The following is a 20,993-nucleotide window of genomic DNA, read 5'->3' as shown; positions in this document are numbered from 1 at the left end:
AATACAAACATTAAAGAACAGAGACGCAGACCAAGAGCAGCGCAAATTATCGTCTGGTCTAAGACATGCTTTTTTGGGGGTGTTAAACAATAGCACAAATACCAGTAAATTGACTAACCTTAGAAAATCACTTTGATTAATTTAAATACTCTCCTCCCATAAATGTTGTGTCTGAAAGGCAAACTTATACAAATGCATATGCAATAATGTCAGCTATAAAAAAAAAATTCTCCAAGCCTTTTCAGTGCTATTTTTTGACAGATCAGAAGAGTGAAGTTAGGCACTCTGGAAATGTAAACTGATCAAAACTGTACTGTGAAAGTTTTTACAAATCACATAGTGATGTTAGATAGGCCGGAAAGGGTTAACTGACTAAAACTGTACTGTGAAACCTTTCACAAATCAGAATAGTGAATTAAAAAACTCAAGGAATGGTTAACTGACCAAAAATGTATTTTGAAAAATTTCTCAAATTACAAATAGTCTATTTGAGCCTAATATGACCCGACTAGATGACAATTTTTTAAATTATAAGCTGATTTATCTAATGGCTTGGAGCGTTATTCATTAGCACAGCCTGTTTTTTTCATTATTACACAACAAAAAGAGAGCAGTGAGAAACACTGAAATATGATAAAATGCGATAATGAAAGTTTTCAGACATCAGGCTCAATCTAAAACAAGTGATTGTGTATTAACGCAGGTCTGCGTGTTTATTGGAAATAGACCTTAAACATTAGGAGATGGCCTATTTTTCACATTCCTGACAAGCGAACTTACCAAGGGGTTTACAAACACGTGCTTTGCTGTGAGAAAAAAATAAATAATCACAAATCAAGCAGGGCAGGGTGACACTGGTTTCAGTCTTCTGTGTATGCAGGGTTTTTCCTGGCTCAAAATGAGGCAGAGGTGGTAAAATTGTAACACTAGGGGGGTCCGGGGGCATGCCCCCCCATGAGAAAATTTTGTACATTTTAAAGATAAAGTCATTAATCTGGTGCACTTTGAGTCACTCGAATCTGTTGTTAAAAATAAATAATAATCCACCCGCCAACCACCCATATTCTTTGATTTAGATATCTGCATCTGATCATCACATTACAATTATTCAATTAAGCATGATAATAATGTAACATATCACACAATTAACATTTATTTAAATTAAAAGTTCTTCCTTTGGCAAAATTGCTTTTTCTTTATAGCCTAAACAGAGGCTTTACTCCCTTTAAACTTATTGTCAATGTTTCATTTTTGAAAACACTCTTATCAGAACAATTTTTTGTACCTTTATAAAGGGCATTTCCCCCTAATTTTATTTAATGTATGCTCTACATTTCATTTAAAATTCTTACATTTTATCAATACATTCAATTAAAATAATAAGACACTAGGCTGTTTCAATCAAATTAAATAATTTACATTGAAAAATTATAACTGTATTAAATGAGATTATTTTGAATATTTTTTGAATATACAAGGAATGTTGAAAAGTTAACCTAAACTTAAACTAAACCGCCAGTAGGAGGCGGCAAGCGGCCGTCTTAATGAGCGAGTCATTGAGTCATTAATGTAAACAATTCGTTCAAACGGCTGATTGATTCAGAATGAGGCGGTTTAATAATGGGCAATTGAATCTTTGACTCAAGCGATTAGTTCAAAACGCTGAATGATTCAGTAATGAATCATGGATGAGTGTTGCTGTGAGACGCGATATGGTTCTGTTGTTTGGAACTATTTTCGCTGCTAAAACAGAAAAAAAAAAGTCTAAAAATGTAAGTAACTTAATTTTAACTATTTGTTTATTGAACTGTTATGAAATTAATATCTCGGTTTCAATCGTGATGGCAGTCAGGAAAACAGCACTGGTCGTGTGTAGGTTTCTTAACTATAATTAATGTTATAAATAACTGCGCGAGACTCAACAGCGCAACTTTGTTACCGTCCGCACATTAGGTACCATGATGGGAGTTCCGTGTCTTTATTACACTCATTTAGCTGTCATCCACCCTCAATTGAATGGAATGTTTTTATTACTCGACCCGCGGATTATGATCCGTGCAGCACTATCGGCAAACTACATGGTTAGAGAATGGACATAAGCGGGAATCGCGACAGAACTGTCACGGTGGAAAAAGTGTATATGAGCACGTGACTGCGAGTTTTGTCGAGAGGCACGAAATTTGACGGAGGCGGCCGCCTCATAACTGTCTATGCAGGAAAAACCCTGGTATGCATTAAAAAATTAAGAGTCACTGTGAAAACAACAGATTCCGGAACGGAGGATTCACAAATCATGAATAACGACATACAATATTATTTGTACATCTATGACAGCACACAACGGATTTATAGCCAAATTAAATCTGAATATCAAACCGCATTTACTGCGGTCAAAAAACGTCTCGGTTACGTATGTAACCCTAGTTCCCTTATAGGGAACGAGACGCTGCGTCAAACGCTGCAGGAACGCCCCTGCGTTGTGCATAATGAAGCACGTATGGAATCAGCCCAATGGAGAGATGGAACGTCATAGGCGGGTGACGTCATCGACCAGGAAACTATAAAGCACCCCAAAAACACAAGCGCATCAGCTTCTGATAGGCCTGAAGGAAGCGCTAACGGGAATGCCTGGAGTATGGCAGAACGACGCAGCGTCTCGTTCCCTATCAGGGAACTAGGGTTACATACATAAAAGAGACGTTCCCTTTCAGGGTAACTTCGAGCTGCGTCGAACGCTGCGGGAACGCGAATACCCATGTCGCCATAGGACCAAGTGACCGTCATGTGAGAACTAGCGCACAGAGGACGAGAGCACCTGTGCCCCAGGGGTAGAGCTTAAGTCTAGGTCATAGAACTTAATAAAAGTATGCGGTGTAGACCATCCAGCCGCATCACAAACATCACTCAGGCAAACTCCTGACAATAAAGCTTTAGAAGCAGCTATACTCCTGGTAGAGTGGGCTCGTACAGCCAAAGGTGAAGGCTGACCAGCCGACTCATAAGCAAGTGAGATGGCCTCGACCACCCACTTGCTCATTCTTTGTTTAGACGCAGGACACCCTTGCCTAGGTGGCCCAAAGCACACAAAAAGTTGTTCTGATTTCCTCCACAGGGCAGCTCTGTGTACATAAGCGTCTAACGCCCTAACCGGGCAGAGTAAATTAAGTTTCTCCTGGTCTGACGACAAAAATGGAGGAGGACAGAAAGCCTGCAGAACTGTAGGTCTAACAACATTAGTAGGGACCTTGGGAACGTAACCTGGTCTAGGATGCAGAAAAGCCTTAACCATGCCAGGCGAAAACTCCAGGCACAAGGGTGAAACCGAAAGAGCCTGCAAGTCTCCTATTCATTTTAGTGAGGAGATAGCAAGAAGAAAGATAGTTTTAAAAGTGAGATACTTCTCAGGAAACTTCTTTGATAGGTTCAAAGGGAGCTAGGGAAAGACCATCTAGTACAATGGCCAGATCCCAGGTCGGCACCCTCATACGAACTGCTGGCCTCAGTCTCAAAGTGCCACGAAGAAAAACGATTTATAAGCGGGTGTCTCCCAAGAGAATCTCCACTGAAAGGGACGTGGTAAGCAGCTAGTGCCGCCAGATACACCTTTAGTGTGGAGGGGGATAACCCTGTGGAGAAGCGCTCCTGCAGGAATTCCAGCACTGCACCCACTGGGCAGTTAACTGGGTCCTGCAGGTGTTCTCCACACCAAGAAGTGAAGAGTACACACTTCAATGCATAAAGCTTCCTCGTGGATGGAGCTCTGGAGTGAAGAATGGTCTCAACAACCTTGGTTGAGCGACCTAAATTTGTGAGCTGGGCCCCCTCAGAGGCCAAGCCCACAGTTTCCAAAATTCTGGGCGGGGGTGAAGTATCGTGCCGACCGCCTGGGAGAGTAGATCCCTCCTGACCGGGAGCTCAGACCCTCCTGACATCAGACCCAACAGTCTCTGAAACTGCTTTACAGTAAGTAGCTGGCCTAGCTTTCGTACCTTTCACAGCTGAGAGAATCGAAGCGATGCGGGTCGGAGAGAGTTGCGCCCGCATCGAAACCGAATCCCAAATGACACCCAGGAAAGTGGTCTTCTGAGAAGGAGATAAAACACTTTTCTTTGCGTTCAGCCTCAACCCCAACTTTCTGATATGAGCGAGAACGACACCTCGATGCCGAACCGCCATCTGCTCAGTCTGAGCTAAAATCAACCAATCGTCGATGTAATTGAGGATACGAATGCCCTGAAGCCTCAGAGGCACTAATGCTGCATCCATGCATTTCGTGAAAGTGCGGGGAGATAAAGCTAGGCCAAATGGAAGAACCCTGTACTGGTACGCCTCCCCCCCGAAGGCGAACCTCAGGAACTTCCTGTGTTGTGGAAGGATGGAAATGTGGAAGTACGCGTCCTTTAGATCTATCGTGACAAACCAGTCCTCGGATCTGATTTGTGACACGATCTACTTGATAGTGAGCATCTTGAATTTTAGCTTCCCTACCGAGCGATTCAACAGGCGCAGGTCTAAAATTGGACGCAACCCCCCATCCTCCTTTGGAACAATGAAATATCGGCTGTAATAACCTGACTCCAGACTGGGAGGAGGAACCTGTTCTATAGCCTCCTTTTGAAGGAGCGCTTTCACCTCTTGTTCCATTACCAGAGCCTGCTCGGGGCCCACCACTGTGGGCAGAACCCCGCTGAATTTTGGTGGACGACACCTGAATTGGATAGCATAACCCTTTTCTACTGTTTGCAGGACCCACTGAGATTTTTTTGGAAGGCTTTTCCACTCTGCCAGAAATTCTACTAAGGGTACCAGTCTCTCGAGACTGGCCTCTGGTGTGACTTGAGCAGCAAACACAGCGCCCTGTAACGGCGCACCGGCAGGGAACAACTGGCTTAACTGCTCTGAGACCCCCCTCAGAGGGGGCGAGCGTCCCTCGGGAAAACGCTCGCTGGGACCGTCTGCGCCCCAACATTAAGGCGGGGTTGGCAGAACAGGCCCCTGAGGGCACCGAGGAAGAATGGGCACCGTAAAAAGAGGTGAATACCTTTCCGCCTCGGTGGGGACCACCCTCAGTGTCCTGCACGCCGCAGCGTCAGGACTTATTCTTAGCCGAAGCCTTCTTAGCTAATATAACTGTCCTCAGATCAGGTCTATTGCTGGAAAATTTCGGCTGAGAGTGCCGCGGCTGAGCCCACTGTCCAGCAGGGGGAGCACGAGACGCGACACTCTGTTTCTTCTGCGCCCTATGTGACGAGCTCGTAGTCGGCCGGGGCTGCTCCCGCCCAGCAGCCCCAGGGACGTGAAATTTTAACGCGAGAAATTTTTTAAAAGCTGCTGTTTTCTTTTTCTCTTCCTGAAATTTATCGATAACAGAATTTACAGCATCACCAAATAAACCCAGGGGAGAGAGAGGAGCGTCTAAAAGGAAAGGTTTTTCTTTTTCTTTTATGTTAGTCTGATTTAACCATAGATGTCTTTCTGTGGCCACCAGAGCTGCCATAGATCGACCCACTAGTTTGGCCGAATCTCTGGTGGCACGCAGGGATAAATCAGCAGCCTGACGCAGTTCGCGAACTACGTCAGCACTGACCTCCTCATTCTCACTCACGTCCCTCAGCAGGTCAGCCTGGTATGCCTGCAAGATAGACATAGTATGCAGACATGACGCAGCCTGACCTGCTGCCGAATACGCTTTACCCACCAAAGCCGAAGTATTTCTTAGAGGCTTGGTGGGTAATGCCGGTGCCTTAAAGGATGATGCAGCATCGGAGGAGAGATGGCTCGCAAGCGTCTCTTCCACCCGAGGCAAAGGACCATAACCATAAGCCCTAGCCCCCATAATATTTGAATATGTGGAAGTCTGGGGACTAAACACTCTATAAGAAGCCGGTTTTCTCCACGATTTTGACACCTCAGTGTGGAGATCATGAAAAAAACAGCAGACACCGGTGTGGAGGTTGCACCCGTGATGGCAAAAATCTCTCATCTAATTTTGATTTTGAAACAGACTCCTGTCTAGTCATTGGCCATTCAATGCTGAGTTTTTCTACAGCTCTAGCTAAAACCTCCACAAGCTCATCATTTTCGGGAGTGTGAGGTGGCGAATCCTCCACATCTCCCCTAATACTAACAGCATCCAGCTCCTCGGAACTGGATAGATGCAGTACTGGTGCCTCAGCCCGAGCGGAAGAAACCGCAGCGCGTGCTCGGGACCTTGAAAGGGAACAGCAATGCTTCCATCTCCTTGCTGAGAAATATAATCTAGCATGTACATATAATGTAGCATGTAGTTTCAGTAATGAAGCTATAAAGTCGCGGGCAGCGTTGACAACAGGTTTCTGTGTGTGTGCTGCGCAATCTCTGTGAAAGCGAATGACGTCAAATCTTTATGGATGCAGGCTCCAATGCTCCCAGACCCATATGCACATGCATACCATGAATACCCAGACTCTAATCCACTGCTACCGACATTGTAACAATACAAAGCAGGTTGAAAATCTGAGAAGTTATACTGTAAATGTAAATGCTGGCATTAAGATTAGATTACACTAGACTTATTTCCTCTAAAGTCTTAACATATCTTTAAAACATTAAAGCTGTGTCTATTTTTTAGTACAACGTTCTGGAAACCTGTTTGAAATGGTTATGTTTTATTATTTTATTAAAACTAGTAGGGCATAAATTACTGTAGTTTTTAATATCGCAATATCTGAAGACATGACTTTTATTTATATGTCTGGTTTCCATATTCTCATCTCTTCTTCTCTGAATCTCACAGGAAAGCAGTAAAAGCCACACTGGTTCTTCTGCCCCTGCTGGGTATCACATACATGCTGTTCTTTGTCAACCCTGGCGAGGATGAGATCTCACAGATTGTCTTCATATACTTCAACTCTTTCCTTGAGTCCTTTCAGGTAAACAAGCACAGTTTTGACCCATATTAATTGTGATAAAAACAGATCTGAATCTGATCTCTACAACTCAGAGGTTGAAATTCTGAGAATTAATTGTACCCACTAATAAGAGTTATTTATTTGCACATGCTTTCTTTTACAAAAAAAAAGTGCTGAGTTAATGAATAAGTCTGTAACGAGGTGCGGTTGAAGTAAAGATGAGGCAGGATCCAACTGCAGCACACGCTTTAATTAACAAACTACAAACTTTACAACAAGCAAGACTGGATACAGGGCTCGGGAACAGGAACAACCAACATCACGTTTAACAATAGACAAGAACTCACAAAGACAAGACTGAAACACAGGGCTTAAATAATCAGGGAAAAACGAGCTAAACAAGGGGGCGTGGGAAATCAGAAACACCCGGGATAACTAATAGACAAGACAGGGAACCATAGAACAAGACAGGGCACAAAACCACATCATAACAAAGTCTGAATAAGTCACCAAGAAGCCTAATTTGCATTGAATAATGACAATGACAGAATATAAATTAACGGCTCAGTGCTATTTAAGTGCATTTAGCTCTTGGTTAAACTGGATTGCAGGTGCTTAATGAATAAGATGCCGGTTTTGTGCTGAAACATCACATGCTGAAGTGGTGCAGCTCTTTCTACTAATCACTAAATGCATTTATTTTTGCAATAAACAATCAGGTCTAACCAGTTGCACAGCTTAATGTTTCGTTTTCTATGTAGTCTCGCCCACGTGTTCGGAAATCGTCATTCCATTTCCTTGTGGTGCATTTCTCACATCAATCCACAGTTGTTCATGTCACCCGAAGCACACAAGGTCAACTCTATCCCCTGTTTTGCACCATTTGCTTCCTGGTGTGACCCGGGGGTCTCTCGTGGATGTTGAAGCCATGTTTTCCACAGATTCATCTGGCCCAACATCTGTTCAACTCCTCATGGGAATGATAATTCATCTGTGCAGAAAATTGGATGTTAGGGTACTCTTGTTAGACAAACATGCCGAACGGTTTATTAATCTGAAACATGCTGAAACGGATCTTATGCTGAAAAGTATCTTATTAATAAAATAACTATTTTGAAAATTAAGATTTGAGGAGGTCCTTTTTAGGCATTTGCCTGAAGGCAACACTTTGACAATGGAAAGAAATTCATCAAAAACAGATTTTTATTAAATTTTATAAAGACTAAAAGTGACTCAAAGCTTACTTAATGTTAAAAACAGCAAATGTTGATAACATACTAAAAAGACAGATCATTTAATAATGGATAAATAAATAAAACCCCACCATGTTCTGGCATGAAACTCTAGATGGCGCTGGCGATGGCAATGGCGCTGTCCTTGACTCAATTTGGTAGCTATTGCATCATCATCTACATAGTGTAGCTGATTGGTTTCTGTTACTGACAACTACTAAATTTTTTATAACTACCTGAATCAATCACGGATTACAGTAAGAATACCTGTTAATAAAGCATTTGTTAACACACTGAGTAACTATTACTATATGTCTAAATAAGACATATTTTTAACTGAGCCTTACACCATCGTAACATCGTATTATTTAGACATATATTAATAGTTACTCGATCGTTGCAAAACATAGTAGATGTCAGTATAAATGTACATTTAAATAGTTTAATAATTTACTTACACTTTCTAAAATATCTTATGGACCACTGACAACTCCTAAATAACTGGTTTGTAAATATTGTAATACTTAAAGGCAGGGTAGGTAGAATTCCCCAAAAATACTTTTTTTCCTAATTTGTTTAAACTGTCTTTATATATCAATGCATAATTAAAATGTAAGTAATCTGGAAAAGAAATTATAAAAATCTAGTGTCTGTAGTCCTCTCAGGACTGCAATAAACACAGCTCATTATTCCATTAACTCCCACCCCCTCCCTTCTCGGCTCCTTCCAAATCCACACCCCCAAAACACATGAACGCGTGATCCCGGCCGTTCGCTCAGCTGGAAGAGTCGGACGGGTTTACCAGCGCAGAGAAGAGAGGACGCAGTGCATGTAGTGACATCATGTCAGAATCACAAGTAATAAAATAACTAACTTTATCAGTATGAATATAAACAATTAACATGGCTGTTAGTACTCACTATCAAGCTCGCATATCGCATATGGCTCTGATGAGGACTACACTCCGGAGAAGCAAAACAGCTTTCAACTGCAGATAGGCCAATTGCTTATTTATCGTCTCAACCCTGGCTCACTAACACGTTATACCAGTCGACACCAAAGTTACACTGTCATAGCTAAGCCAGTGTAACGTTAGTTACGCGTAACGTTAGGTAGCTATATTAGGTAACTACTACCCCTTTTCCACCAAAGCATTTTGAGAGCCGGTTCGGAGCCGGTGCCTACTCGCGAACCGGTTCTTTGTGTTTCGACAGCCAAAGAACCGGTTCTCGGCCAGGAAAACTGGTTCCAAAGCGGCACCAACTCTTTGCTGGACTAGAACCAGAACCGTTCTTTTACCACCGTGTCATGCTTACGGCGGGGCTGGAGGCGGGTTTAGATGTGTCCTAAACATATTTTCTGACCGCAAAGCCAGGAGAAACATTTGCAGAAACACGATGTAGTCCACCATTGTAATTATTATGCTTGAAGTTGGCGCCAGCGTTTCTAGCTTTTTTTTAAATTTTATTTTTTTATTGAAAACATTATGTAAGCAAATTAGAAAACAGTCAAAATATTGAACAAATAAACGGAAAGAAAAAAAGACACAAGACAGAGGTACATAACTAATCAGAAATGATTACATATCAAATGAAAAGATTAAAAGACTTACTTATTTCAATTGTTTTTAAAGCCTTCATGGTACACAAGTTAGAGATAATCCCAAAATAATGTACTTGCTAGCGTTTCTGTATGGCGACGTACACAGTGACGTAACGACGTCGTTCGCTGGGCGCTCTAGTCAGTGGGAAAACAAACCGGTTCTGAGGAGGTTCGCAAGTTGAACCAACTCCGAACTAACTTTGAACCAGCACCAGTTCCGAACCAGTTCTTTTTTGGTGGAAAAGGGGTATACGTGTGCTAGATACATGCTTCATGAAAAAATAAATGCCATCAAAATGAAACAGCAAGATTACCTGTCCAGCAGAAATAAAGCCATCATGGAGTCACTTTTCAGCCCCTTGAGATCCCTCAGTTGTAGCCACCGCTGGAAAGCCACGCCGATATTGACTCTTGTATGATTTCTCGTATGATTTCTTGATTTATCCAAAGACTTTTTGTTCATAGCCTTTTCAAATACTGTCTTCCTTTTTTTAACTTGTTTGACTTTGTTGCCTCTATATGCAGGTACTGAGAATTTTGATTGTTCTTTCACTGCCATAATTGTTATTACTAGCTTCCGTGCCTCTTCAAACGGGTGTTTATGTTTAAGTTTATGTTGAAAGGAATTTTTTTGTTTTCATCATCATATTTTACAAACTCATGTTTTGTTAATGTAATTTAGTCACCAGCAGCATTAAAATTATTTTAGAATTTGATTAATTTAGGATTGACAGCTAATAATTATAGATATGCTTTAGGCAAGGTTGAAATTATTCTTATTTGTTCCATTTCACATTGAATATACTTTTTAACTTGAGACAATATGTGAGATAAAATGGGTTGTGAATGGTGACTTTGAAATAGAGTTGTATGTGAAATTTGATTGTTACTTAGAAAAAAAGAGGATCTTATAAAGTGTAAATGCCTCTCGTTCTCTTTACAGGGCTTCTTTGTGTCAGTGTTCTACTGCTTTTTGAACAGTGAGGTAAGAAAGCTTCCTGATCTTCTGTTTACAGCATTTTTTGCACAAATTGTCACGACACACAGGGAAACAGTAGATCCAGTAGCAGTATGTTTATTGGGTAATCCGTACACATAATCCAGCCCAGGCAAGGGTCAAACACCATATGAGCAATCCAAGAACAAAACAACGAGAACGAGAAACGAGCAGAAACAAACCTCAGAAGTGTGGGGACATAAAACAACGACTCTGTGACAAACACTAAAACAGACAGGGTATATATACACAGAACTAACAAGGTGATGGGAAATAGCTGTGTGGAATGAACATATGAGTGGCAGAACAGAGTGCTGGGAAATGTAGTCTATTGTGAATGACACCGTGAAAACGAGGACCTCTAGTGAACCCCAGGGAAACACAACCAGACATTGTGACAGAGCCTTCCCTCTACGGAGCGGCTACCAGACGCTCCATGACAGAAAACAAGACAAAACAAGAGTCCAGGAGGGAGGTGGAATGGTGGAGGTTCAGGGGGAGGGATGGGGGGCCAGGTCCATGGAAGGAAACAGAAATAGGGGGTGATGGTTTAGCCGGCAGCAAGGGCGAAGCAGACAGTCCATCGGGCGGCCAGGGCGAAGCAGACAGTCCATCGGGCGGCCAGGGCGAAGTAGACAGTCCATCGGGCGGCCAGGGCGAAGCAGACAGTCCATCGGGCGGCCAGGGCGAAGCAGACAACCCCTCGAGCCGCCAGGGTGAAGCAGACGACCCCTCGGGCGGCCAGGGCGGTGAAGACCCCTCGGGCGGCCAGGGCGAAGCAGACGACCCATCGGGCGGCCAGGGCGAAGCAGACAACCCCTCGAGCCGCCAGGGTGAAGCAGACGACCCCTCGGGCGGCCAGGGCGGTGAAGACCCCTCGGGCGGCCAGGGCGGTGAAGACCCTTCGGGTGGCCATGGCGGTGACGACCAGGGCGAAGACGACCCATCGGGCGGCCAGGGCGAAGCAGACGACCCATCGGGCGGCCAGGGAGAAGCAGACGACCCATCGGGCGGCCAGGGCGAAGCAGACGACCCATCGGGCGGCCAGGGCGAAGCAGGCAACCCCTCGAGCCGCCAGGGTGAAGCAGACGACTCCTCGGGCGGCCAGGGCGGTGAAGACCCCTCGGGCGGCCAGGGCGGTGAAGACCCTTCGGGTGGCCATGGCGGTGACGACCAGGGCGAAGACGACCACTCGGGCAACCACGGCACAGGAACAGAACCCGGCTCAGGAACAGACACCGGCTCAGGAACAGACACCGGCTCAGGAACAGACACCGGCTCAGGAACAGACACAAGAACAGTAACAGCCACAAGGACAGACACATACACAGAAACAAACATCGGCTCAGGAACAGCAGACACTGGCTCCGGCTCAGGAACAGCAGACACTGGCTCCGGCTCAGGAACAGCAGACACTGGCTCCGGCTCAGGAACAGCAGACACTGGCTCCGGCTCAGGAACAGCAGACACTGGCTCCGACTCAGGAACAGCAGACACTGGCTCCGGATCAACGGACACGAAAGGTCTGAAAGGCATCTCCAGGATCTGGGCTAGAAGTTCTAAATAGTCGGTCAGTGCCCTCGTGGCCACGAGAATGGGAATCTCCTGATCCGTCTCCAACTGGGCAGACGTGGCCTGAACCGTCTCTGGATCGGCAGATGTGACTTGAACAGTCTCTGGATCGGCAGACGTGACTTGAACAGTCTCTGGATCAGCAGATGTGACTTGAACAGTCTCTGGATCGGCAGACGTGACTTGAACAGTGTCTGGATCGGCAGACGTGACTTGAACCATCATTGACTTGGCAGACGTGACCTGAACTGTCTCTGACTGGGCAGACGGGACGTGAACAGTCTCTGACTGGGCAGACGTGACGTGAACCATCTCCGAATCAGCCTCCAGAAAAGCGGCGGGCTGCTGGGACACGGCCTCCGGGCCTTTGGAAAGGCTAGAGGTCTTCCTCCTCCTCCGCCGTTTCCGCTGGTGAAGTGCGCGCTCTGGGCTGGATGGAAACAGCGCCGGATGAAACTCTGGACTGGATCGCACCAGCCCAGGGTCGAAGAGGGGCCTGAGTGGAAAATGGTGTTGGAATTCCTCTCGACCACCTCCTCCACTGCGACCTCCACGGGTCCCGCGAAACTTGACCAACCGGGTCCCCTCAAACAAATCCCTTCTATCCCCCTCGGTGGCTGGGGAAGAGATATTAAAAAACATACCGCTGGATCTTGATTACGGAGTCGTTCTGTCACGACGCACACACGGGGAAACAGTAGATCCAGTAGCAGTATGTTTATTGGGTAATCCGTACACGTAATCCAGTCCAGGCAAGGGTCAAACACCATATAAGCAATCCAAGAACAAAACAACAAGAACGAGAAACGAGCAGAAACAAACCTCAGAAGTGTGGGGACATAAAACAACGACTCGGTGACAAACACTAAAACAGACAGGGTATATATACACACAGAACTAACAAGGTGATGGGAAACAGCTGTGTGCAATTAACAGATGAGTGGCAGAACAGAATGCTGGGAAATGTAGTCTATCGTGAATGACAACGTGAAAACGAGGACCTCTACTGAAGCCCAGGGAAACATAACCAGACACTGTGACACAAATGTGGCCTCTGCTTTTGACTCGTAGTTCTACAACAGCGATGGGTCTCTTTGAAGTGCGACCCAAACAGTCTAGGTAATTTGGGTATTCAAATTTCCTCAACCATGGCAGCCCGATGAGACCTGGCCAAAAAAAGAATCACATCGAGACCCTCTCCGTTAACCCAAAGCCACCCTTTTGGCAGTCAACTATAAAAACCTACTCCACTCCTAAAATATTCATTCCTGTGAAGTCTAAATTTGGCTTGTATTACATGCCCTTTGAAAAAAACTGTAAACCTTTGGGAATTTCCAGCCAAAGTATTACTCTTTAGCGTTGTGCCCAGATTTCAAACGTAAGCACATCTTACGCATCATGTTGTCCCCCTAACTGAACACGCTTAAAGGTGCTGTAAAGGGATCCAGGATCGGATCCATCTGGGCTGTTTTGTTTGTCATTTTAAGTTTAAGGGAAGCAGAAAAGTGTGGGGCTTAATCTGAGGTCACCCTGAATCACAGACAGATATCAGAATACACAAGCAAAGCAGAGCATACAGTGTTGCTTAAAGTCAAAGTGATAACATTGATCTGTTCCTGGTACATATGAAAGGGACACCGCAATGTCAGATGCATGATGTTATGAACCTTGAGAAGGTGCCTTTGGCTCCAATATGTCTACACAAACATGTTCAGAACTAAAAGGCCTGTGGTACTGAATTACAGCTACAATAATAAACACCTGCCACAAGTTTTTTGAAAGTCAAAATGATCTGGCTTGGAACTGCAATAAAGCACTTTCTTTCATTTGTTCACTTTCTCTCAATGTGTTGTATTGCAGTTTATTAAGGTTAAAACTATTTGAAAGGATAGTTTATTGCCATTTACTAGCATTGCAGATTTTTAACAAAACGTCCACTTTTTTCTTTCTTTTTTCTTTTTTTTGCATGGAATTAAAATGGATGTTTATTCACATGTTAAGACTCTAGTATCAGAACATAAGGTATACAAATAACACATGAGAATCATTGAAGTTTGAGTATAGCTTTAATAGCTTGGCTTTGACCGATTCGGTAACACTTTAGAATACTGTTAATTAATAACTACACAGGAAGAAATGAGAATCACATTATAAACACTCTAGTAACTACTATTAACTAACAAAAACTCTGATTAACAAATTAGCAAGTAATAGTGCTTGGTCGAATGTGGTAGTTCACTATAGCTAATCAATAACTACTATTTTTCATAGCTCATAGAAACCTACTAAGAACTACAATATACAGGTTCATAATGAATGTGAATAATGCATAATGATTAATTAATTCTGAAGTGAAGATCATGGGATCCCTCTAGTAATAACTTTGTCTGGATAGGGTCTGGAAATTAATGGCTCGTGTAACTACATCCTTCTTGTAGATGTACTTGGGAAACCAGAGTTTGTTTATAAAAGTCAGGGATTATTTTCAGCTAACGCTCTGAAAGCTGTATTTGAAACCTTGCTTTAAGTGTCAGCACTCACTGACCCAAGGAGTTTTATGTTTTTACAGAAAAACATAAAAAGAGAGAGTCAAGCTCTTAGTAAGCAAAGTAAGAAGTTACTTTTCTAGATGAATTTTTGATCGTGATTGAGTTTGACCTCCGCGATCTTCTGAACCCCCCACTTGACACCCACCACAGAAGTTAATAACATACAGCACCAGAACTTTAATGTTCACTTCTGATCAACTGTGGAGACTGACCTTTGACCCTCACAGGCATAGGCAACTGTTCATGCTGTGCCACGGGCTGCCAGCAACTATTTCATGCCCATTCAAACCGCAGTCCCTCAGATTTTTGAGCCAAGTATGCACCTTGAATGCAAAATAAATATTTTATCTCTGATAATTCAGTTCCCTTTCGTTGTCACTCCGAGTTACGTCGGATGACGTCGAATGGGGTTTCGCTTAGAAAGCCTATCAACTTTGAGTATTACAAAAACGAGCTAATGGCAAAGAAATGCCATGGGTCTGCGGAATTTGCATAGCGTATCTCCGTCCTACCTCGTGGGTATAAAAGGAAGACGCTGGCAACATGCAGATATGTTTTCGCTTCGGAGCGAAGTTTAATTCTTCACTCCCGAAGCCATCTCTGAATTTGTCAGCTTCTTCGAGACGGGCAAACTCTCTGGTGTTGGTGTGAAGGGGATCTCCCGGCGAGTGCACACTTCCTGCTTATCTGTGCGTGGTTTGCTAGTAGGTGTGTTTCTCCGCAGGCGCTTCAGCACTTGAGTTTCTCTCACAAAAGAGCTTGCATGCGGCACATCTTTTTAAAGATGCACTTCTGGTTGCGGTCGACTTGTGTCTGACTCTGATGGGCACGAGCGCTGTCTGGTGTGTTTGGGCATCAATCACGCTAGAGCAGCGCACATGGATGAGTCATGTTCTCTCTGTGGGAACATGACCATCGCAACACTAAGATCGAGACTCAATGATCTCGCAAGAGAGAGAGTCCCCTAATCCACACCCCGATCTAGCGCCTACACGAGAGGCTCTACTTCGGCTGGTGCCCAGGGTGATCTGAGGGTGACTGTGTGGAACAAAGTGCCGACTATCCGTCCGTTCCCCACAGCACCTTCTTCTGTGTTGCAACCCCCGAGTGTTCAGGGGATTCCTGCGGGACCGTCTTTTGATGTCCCGCGGGTTTCCTTTGGCGCTCCAGAGGAAGACGTGATGTCAATCGCAGCATCACAAGGCGGGTCTGATTCGTCTGGAAGTGACGACTCGTCACAGCTGCCACCTTCAGGTATGAATACGGCTGTGGCTCAGTCTGATCCAGAGATGACAGCCATGCTTTCCCGGGCGGCCGCGAGCATTGGTTTAGAGTGGACCCCTCCACCCTGTCCCGAGCGCTCTCGGCTGGACGATTGGTTTTTGGGTGCAGCTGCAGCTTCCCGTCGGCAGCCTGCCCCAATACCTTTCTTCTCGGACGTGCATGATGAAATCTCGAAGTCCTGGAAGACTCCCATGTCTTCCCGCGACCCCTCGTTGGTTTCATCCGCCTTTCCTCCCCTCGATGGGGCAGCTGCCCTTGGGTACACTGGGCTCCCCCTGTTTGAACGCTCTGTTGCGATGCAACTGTGTCCTCAGGGTGCTTCTCGCGGCGAGCCTAAGCACCCATCCAAAGCCTGTAGGTTTTCGTCTACATTAGTGGCAAAGTCCTACAGAGCGGCGGGACAGGCGGCTGCCTCTCTGCATGCCATGGCCACTCTGCAGGTCTACCAGGCCCAGATGCTAAGGTACATGCACGAGGGTAGGACGGACCCAGGGCTCTTTGATGAGCTGCGCACCACCACCGACCTCGCTCTCCGGGCGACGAAGGTGACCGCACGCTGACCGCACGCTGTGACCACAGCTGTGGTCCAGTAGAGACATCTGTGGCTGAGATGCGGGATGCTGAGCGGTCCCGGCTGCTCGACACCCCCATGTCCCAGGCAGGCCTATTCGGCGGTGTGGTTGAGTATTTCGCCCAACAGTCCTCCACCGCCCAGAAACAGACTGAGGCTATTAAACATATTCTGCCCCGACGGCCCGCTGCTGCCTCCAACTAAACGAAACTAACAACAGTTACTGAAAAACTAACTGTAATAAAATAATAATTAGCAAAAATAAATAATCGTTTTCGTAATTAATAAGCTCTTTGCTTTGGCGGAAAATCTGACCTGTGGCTGTTTAGGGAAATGCCTGATATGGCTCTTGGCTTCATAAGCGTGCTGAAGTTGTTGAGGCGATTAACCGCTGTCCTTCTGTGATGCGCTCAAGGACCGTAACGTAGAACACATGGCTAGTTCTAAGCGCTGTTCATAAAGGACGCATCTGTTGCAGTGGAATGGGAAATAACACAAGGTAATAAGACGCAAGTTGGACTTCTTTTAACTTGAGCGCAGCATTTTTAGAATGCCGTTTCATTTGCGAGACGCGTTGCTTTGCAACAGCAAAACAAGTCCGTCAAGCACAAAAAAAACCTTTAATGTAGGCTACTAGGCTAAGTACTGTATGTTTCAGATGTCATGTTTTCATGGAGGTTGACAGGGTGAAAGGTACATTTAATATTATTATCCACGTGGAGACATTTCCCGGCAATGTATGGAATACCAGGACACGACACACACACAAGCACGCGCATACAAAAACAGACACACACACACTGATCCACTATCTTTGTGGGGACTCTCCATAGACGTAATGTTTTTATACAGTAGCCTACAAACAAACTGTATATTCTGTCTCCTTACAGTACACTAACCCAACCCCTAAACCTACCCATCCCGTCTCAGCAGCTTCTCTGGTACTGGGCATGAACCAGTGCCACTCTGCTACATTTACAGCTGAAAAAAGTGAACTAGGCATGTTTAACAAGATTTCATCTTTAATATGAATTAGTTTGTCTGAATTTTTCACCGTTTTTTTCTTGTATACTTTTAAGTTCCATTTATTTGGTGCTTTGTTCAATCTCAAACCATTATTTTATTTTTATTATTAAGATGTCAAGATGTACAAGAGTTAACTGTAATCTGGGCAAACATTAAACTTTGCTGAAATTAAGCGTCTCGCTTTGGTCTACACTGGAAGTGTTCTGTTTTTTCTGCTAAACTATAATTACTAAAACTAAAACTGAAACTAAATAAAATAAAAACTAAATAGAAATGTGTTTGCAAAATAAAAAACTAAACTAAAACTAACAAAACCATTAATGAAACTAAGTAAAACTAAACTGAAATTTAAAGCAAAATTGAAAACGATATTAAAATAAAAACTAATTTAAAAAAGCAAAACTATAATAACCTTGCTCCCGCCCCTCCCGCCCGGCCCAAGCAGCAACTTCCATCCGGGCCCGGTCGCGGAGGAAGCCTTTAGAAGGCGACCCCAGCCGTCTCCAGCCCCGCCCCCCGCTAAATGCTGGGCCAAGCGGCACTCCTGAGACGGGCTGCTCAGGGATGATGAATGTTACTTCTCAGGAGGTGGTAGCAGGAGCACTCCTTCCCCCGGGGGAGAATCTTTTGTTCTCCACTCCCCACTGCTCACCCCGCTGCCCATTTGGTTAAAGAAAGAAGTGACATTTCCATCCCTGACTACACAGAGTTCTTGGACGACACGGTGTGCCGCCCCCGGGCCGTGCACCCCTCGTCCTCCTCTGTCCCGGAGCTGGATGACAGTGCGCACCGTCCCCGAACCGTGCCGCTCTCATCCTCTTCTGTCGCCAGCCCCCTGGCAGAGTGAACCCCCGTGAAACGTTCGTCCATCCCTGGTCCCCTCTGTCAGGGCGCGGTCAATGACTATGCCCCCACACCGGGCCGCTATGCCGCCCACGTCTGGGCCAGTCATTCCGCCTCACTGCACCACCGATGGGAAGTCTGTGGTTCATTTGACCCCGCTGGTACACTTCTTGGGAGCTTGGTTAGAGCTTCCCAACCTGTCCCGCTGGGTCGCTCGGATGATCAGGCTCGGCTACGCGATTCAGTTCGCGTGGTCTCCTCCCCGCATCAGGGGAGTCTGCTCTACTCTGGTCGGTGGCAATGCCCCTATCATGAGAGCGGAGGTTACCACACTGCTGACGAAGGGTACAATCGAGGCTGTCCCTCCAGCCGAAACTGAGGTCCGGCTTCTACAGCCTGTACTTCATTGTCCCGAAGACAACCGGTGGGTTACGGCCAATCCTGGACCTGCGCGTGCTGAACCGCTCCCTTCACAGGCTGCCGTTCAAGATGCTCACGGCCAAACGCATTTTCTAATGTGTGCGGCCCCAGGATTGGTTTGCAGTGATCGACCTGAAGGACGCCTACTTTCATGTCTCCATTCTTCCTCGACACAGACCGTTCCTACGTTTTGCTTTCGAGGGGCAGGCATATCAGTACGCGGTTCTCCCATTCAGGTTAGCCCTGTCTTCGCGTCTTCACGAAGGTCGTCGAGGCAGCCCTTGTTCCCCTACGGGAAAACGGGGTTCGCATCCTGAATTATCTCGACGACTGGCTGATCCTAGCTCACTCTCGAGACCAGGTTTGCGAACACAGGGACCTAGTGCTCCGGCACCTAGCCCGTCTGGGCCTTCGGGTCAACTGGGAGAAGAGCAAACTCTGCCCCGTGCAGAGGATCTCTTTTCTCGGTATGGAAATCAACTCGGTCGCCATGTCCGCGCAGCTTGCGAGCGTGCGCAGTCACTGCTGACTTGCCTGAGACAGTTCGAGAGCAAGAGTGCGGTTCCACTGAAACTTTTTCAGAGGCTCCTGGGGCATATGATATCTGCAGCCGCGTCAACGCTGCTCGGATTGCTTCATATGAGACCGCTTCAGCTTTGGCTTCGCGACCTAGTCCCGAGGTGGGCATGGCAACACGGCACCCTCCGAGTACCAGTTACTCCGACATGTCGTCAGACCTTCACCCCGTGGTACATCAACCGTCAAGGTACTCTACGCTCCTACCGTATGTCGCAACTCGCCTGCCACCTCCTCATATGGAGTCAGAAGCAACTGAGGTCGCTTTATGCCATTTATATCCCCGAACCCCTGAACTGTGCAGCTGACAAGCTCTCACGGCTTCAGACCCTCCCGGGAGATTGGCGACTCCATCCCCAGTCGGTTCAGCTAATTTGGGACCAGTTCGGGGATGCACAGATAGATCTGTTTGCGTCTCACGACTCGACCCATTGCGCCCTGTATTATTCCCTGACCGAGGGCACGCTCGGCACGGATGCACTGGCGCACAGCTGGCCGCGGGGCCACAAATATGCGTTTCCCCCAGTGAGCCTTCTTGTGCATACCATGCGCAAGGTCAGGGAGGACGAGGAGCAGGTTCTCCGAACTCGTACTCCTCACGACAGCACCTCCTTGGCCGATTCCCCTGAAGAAGGACCTTCTATCTCAGGGACGGGGCACCCAATGGCACCCTTGTCCCGATCTTTTGAACCTCCACGAGTGGCTCCTGGATGGGACGAGGCAGGTTTGAGTACCCTGGTTGGTGGCTACCATCACTTCCGCTAGAGCGTCGTCCACGAGACACGTCTATGCGTTGAAGTGGAACCTCTTCATCAGCTGGTGCTCTTCTCACCGAGAAGACCCCTGGAGATGTTCGATCAGTGTCGTGCTTTCCTTCCTTCAAGAAGGGTTGAAGCGAAGGCTGTTTCCCTCCACCCTGAAAGTCTATGTTGCAGCTATTGCCGCACACCATGACCCGGTCGAAAGTAAGTCTGTTGGGAAGCACGACCTGATCGCCAGGTTCCTGAGAGGAGCGAGCAGACTGAATCCTCCTCGCCCTCCTCTCGTTCCCTCTTGGGACCTCTCAGTGGTTTTAACTGCCCTGCAGAGTGCTCCCTTTGAGCCTTTGCAATCAGTGTAGCTTAAGTTCCTGTCAATGAAGACAGTGCTCCTGGTTGGATTGGCCTCCATCAAGAGGGTAGGAGACCTGCACGCATTCTCCGTTGACGAAGCGTGCCTGGAATTCAGGCCGGCCTACTCTCACGTGATCCTGAGACCCCGGCTCGGATATGTGCCCAAGGTTCCTACCACTCCCTTCCGGGACCAGGTGGTGAACCTGCAAGCGCTGCCCCTGGAGGAGGCAGACCCAGCCTTGGCACTGCTCTGACCAGTACGCGCTCTCTGCGCCTATGTAGACAGGACGCAGTGTTTCAGGACCTCAGACCAGCTCTT

At 46.2% G+C, this 20,993-nt stretch overlaps 1 protein-coding gene across 2 annotated transcripts in view; it reads left to right on the top strand.

The window, feature by feature from the left end:
- The window catches only part of crhr1 (corticotropin releasing hormone receptor 1), a 297,757-nt gene that overhangs the window by 254,492 nt on the left and 22,272 nt on the right, over positions 1–20,993 (top strand). For both annotated transcript variants that reach the window (XM_077212216.1, XM_077212215.1), the window contains 2 exons: positions 6,776–6,911; positions 10,668–10,709. In XM_077212216.1, coding sequence (XP_077068331.1) covers positions 6,776–6,911; positions 10,668–10,709 — 178 coding nt within the window. The remainder of the gene's footprint in view (positions 1–6,775; positions 6,912–10,667; positions 10,710–20,993) is intronic.

This window comes from Siphateles boraxobius, unplaced genomic scaffold (genome assembly GCF_051911475.1).
Source record: "Siphateles boraxobius isolate OS27281-9 unplaced genomic scaffold, OSU_SipBor_1 66, whole genome shotgun sequence".
Classification (NCBI taxonomy): Eukaryota; Metazoa; Chordata; class Actinopteri; order Cypriniformes; family Leuciscidae; genus Siphateles; species Siphateles boraxobius.
The sequence above is the reverse complement of the archived record's forward strand: the minus strand, read 5'-3'. Positions and strand labels throughout refer to the sequence as shown.